The sequence below is a fragment of the Camelina sativa genome, chromosome 1 (genome assembly GCF_000633955.1).
Source record: "Camelina sativa cultivar DH55 chromosome 1, Cs, whole genome shotgun sequence".
Lineage (NCBI taxonomy): Eukaryota > Viridiplantae > Streptophyta > Magnoliopsida > Brassicales > Brassicaceae > Camelina > Camelina sativa.
The window spans coordinates 4,437,475-4,439,292 of NC_025685.1; the positions used below are offsets into that span (position 1 = coordinate 4,437,475).

General features: G+C 40.6%; 1 protein-coding gene and 1 long non-coding RNA gene across 2 annotated transcripts in view; one reads left to right on the forward strand and one right to left on the reverse strand.

Moving 5' to 3' along the window:
- LOC109133053 overlaps positions 1-1,818 on the forward strand; it is a 22,401-nt gene that overhangs the window by 13,243 nt on the left and 7,340 nt on the right. The gene's annotated exons all lie outside the window — the stretch shown is intronic.
- The window catches only part of LOC104766113 (clathrin heavy chain 1), a gene marked incomplete in the record, with an annotated part of 13,881 nt that overhangs the window by 4,543 nt on the left and 7,520 nt on the right, over positions 1-1,818 (reverse strand). The window contains 5 exon segments of the mRNA XM_010489967.2: positions 861-921; positions 997-1,249; positions 1,345-1,457; positions 1,528-1,632; positions 1,712-1,774. Of these exon segments, the coding sequence (XP_010488269.1) occupies positions 861-921; positions 997-1,249; positions 1,345-1,457; positions 1,528-1,632; positions 1,712-1,774 (595 nt within the window).

Sequence of the window (1,818 nt, forward strand, 5' to 3'; positions counted from 1 at the left end):
CCAACAGCTGGACCATCAAAATTATCCAGCCTGTTAATGTAATCCATAACTCTAGACGGATCTGCCTTAATAGCTGTCAGTATAAGCAGATTTTGCAGATTGAAATTTCCACTGAAGGCAGAATTTTGAAGCACAATTTTTTCAAGAAGCTCAATAAGCTCATGCGGCAGATCAGCAGTCATGAATGCTTTAACAGCTGCAGAAACTTGCTCTGGGCTCTTGCTTTCTGGTAAAGCAGTAGACACAACTTGGTCAATAAGTTGCCTCCTATATTCATTTTCTTCCGTAAGAACCTTCTCCCAGAGGTCACCATCCATCCTCTCCACTACGTACCTGCAGTTGTAAAACCGTGTATAAGCAAGCAGTCTACAAAGTAACCAGTGTGGAATAAGTAACAAGTCTGGTAAGCAATGATCAAATACCTGGCTTGTAACTTGAACAAAGAGTTCTTGTTGGTGACATTGATGAGTTCCTCATCACATTGTCCTCGTCTGTATGCCACAACAGCCAGAGTGGGATCACGTTTCTCGCAGTACTTACCCACAACCTTAGAGTCGTAGTAAGGATTGGTGGTCAGGAAATGCTCAGGATTGTTATTACTGTCTATGATAATTTTACCCAAGGCATTATGGACATGCACATCTTGGCTTCCCTCACTAACTAGATGCTCTAAGAACTGAGTGAGGAGCCGGAGTCGATTTCTGAAAACAAAGATACATATTAGAGCCTCCGGAACAAAGAGCATATATATGAACAGACACAAGATGACTAAAAGGCTTCGCACCTCTTTTCACATTCCTCGACAAGGGGTTCAACAGGAAGTAATGAACGAACAGAAAGAATGAGGCCTTTTATAAAATCTTCAGGGCATTCGTCATCAAGCAACTGCCCCACAACTAAGGGAGCATTCCCAGGATTCACCTTCAAAAGAAATCACACGTAAATAGTGAATGAAAGTTCTACCGTATTTATCAATAGTCTTAGGATACTACTTACCTTCTGAACGTAACCTTCAATATAACGCAGCATGTTGTTTGTGTAGAGGTAATGAGTAAGATCAGGCACAAAGCCGAAACGATCACAGACATTTATCAAAGGTCGGGCATCAGGAAGCTTAGCTTCCATCAAAAAGTTCTTCGTCTTTTCAGCATCATAAAAGTTAGACTCTCTAGTCACACGCTCAACCTCCTTTATTTGACCAGTCTTGGCAGCTGCTTCAATGTACTTGAAGTGAATCTCAGGATCCTCACTATAACACAGAGGGAAGACATTATACGTCATCAGGATACAAATACAAGGATTGTGCTAGTTTGCAGGAATGACAGCAAGTTCTTGATAAATTACCTCATACTCAAATATGAACCTAGGAAAAAGTACAGCCCTTCGTATGACTTAAATTGCTCAAAGAGTTTAATGCATGATTCAACACCAAGTTGCTCACAGTACTCCTTGCAAGCCTACAAAAACATGGAAACATCAGTTTCGGATTAAACAAAAATTCATCTGTTACCACATTACAGCACATACCTGAACGATTATCTGAAGGTTGCCTCTCAGGTTGACCAGCAGAAGATCTTTCATGCACTCCATAGCCCACTCGCTAGAAAGAGTACCGAAAAACTCAACAAGAGCCTGTATAATTGAGTAGAGAGATATTCAGCAACTCGAACAGCAAGGAGTTTAGCAAGCAATATTAGTTCAAAGGTAATACCTGTGGCTCAATAGCATGTGTGTTCACAATTACACGTTTGATATCAGGTAACTCTGAGTAATGCTGCCCAAAGCAAATGGAAACTTAGTTAGAGATGAAAAAATACT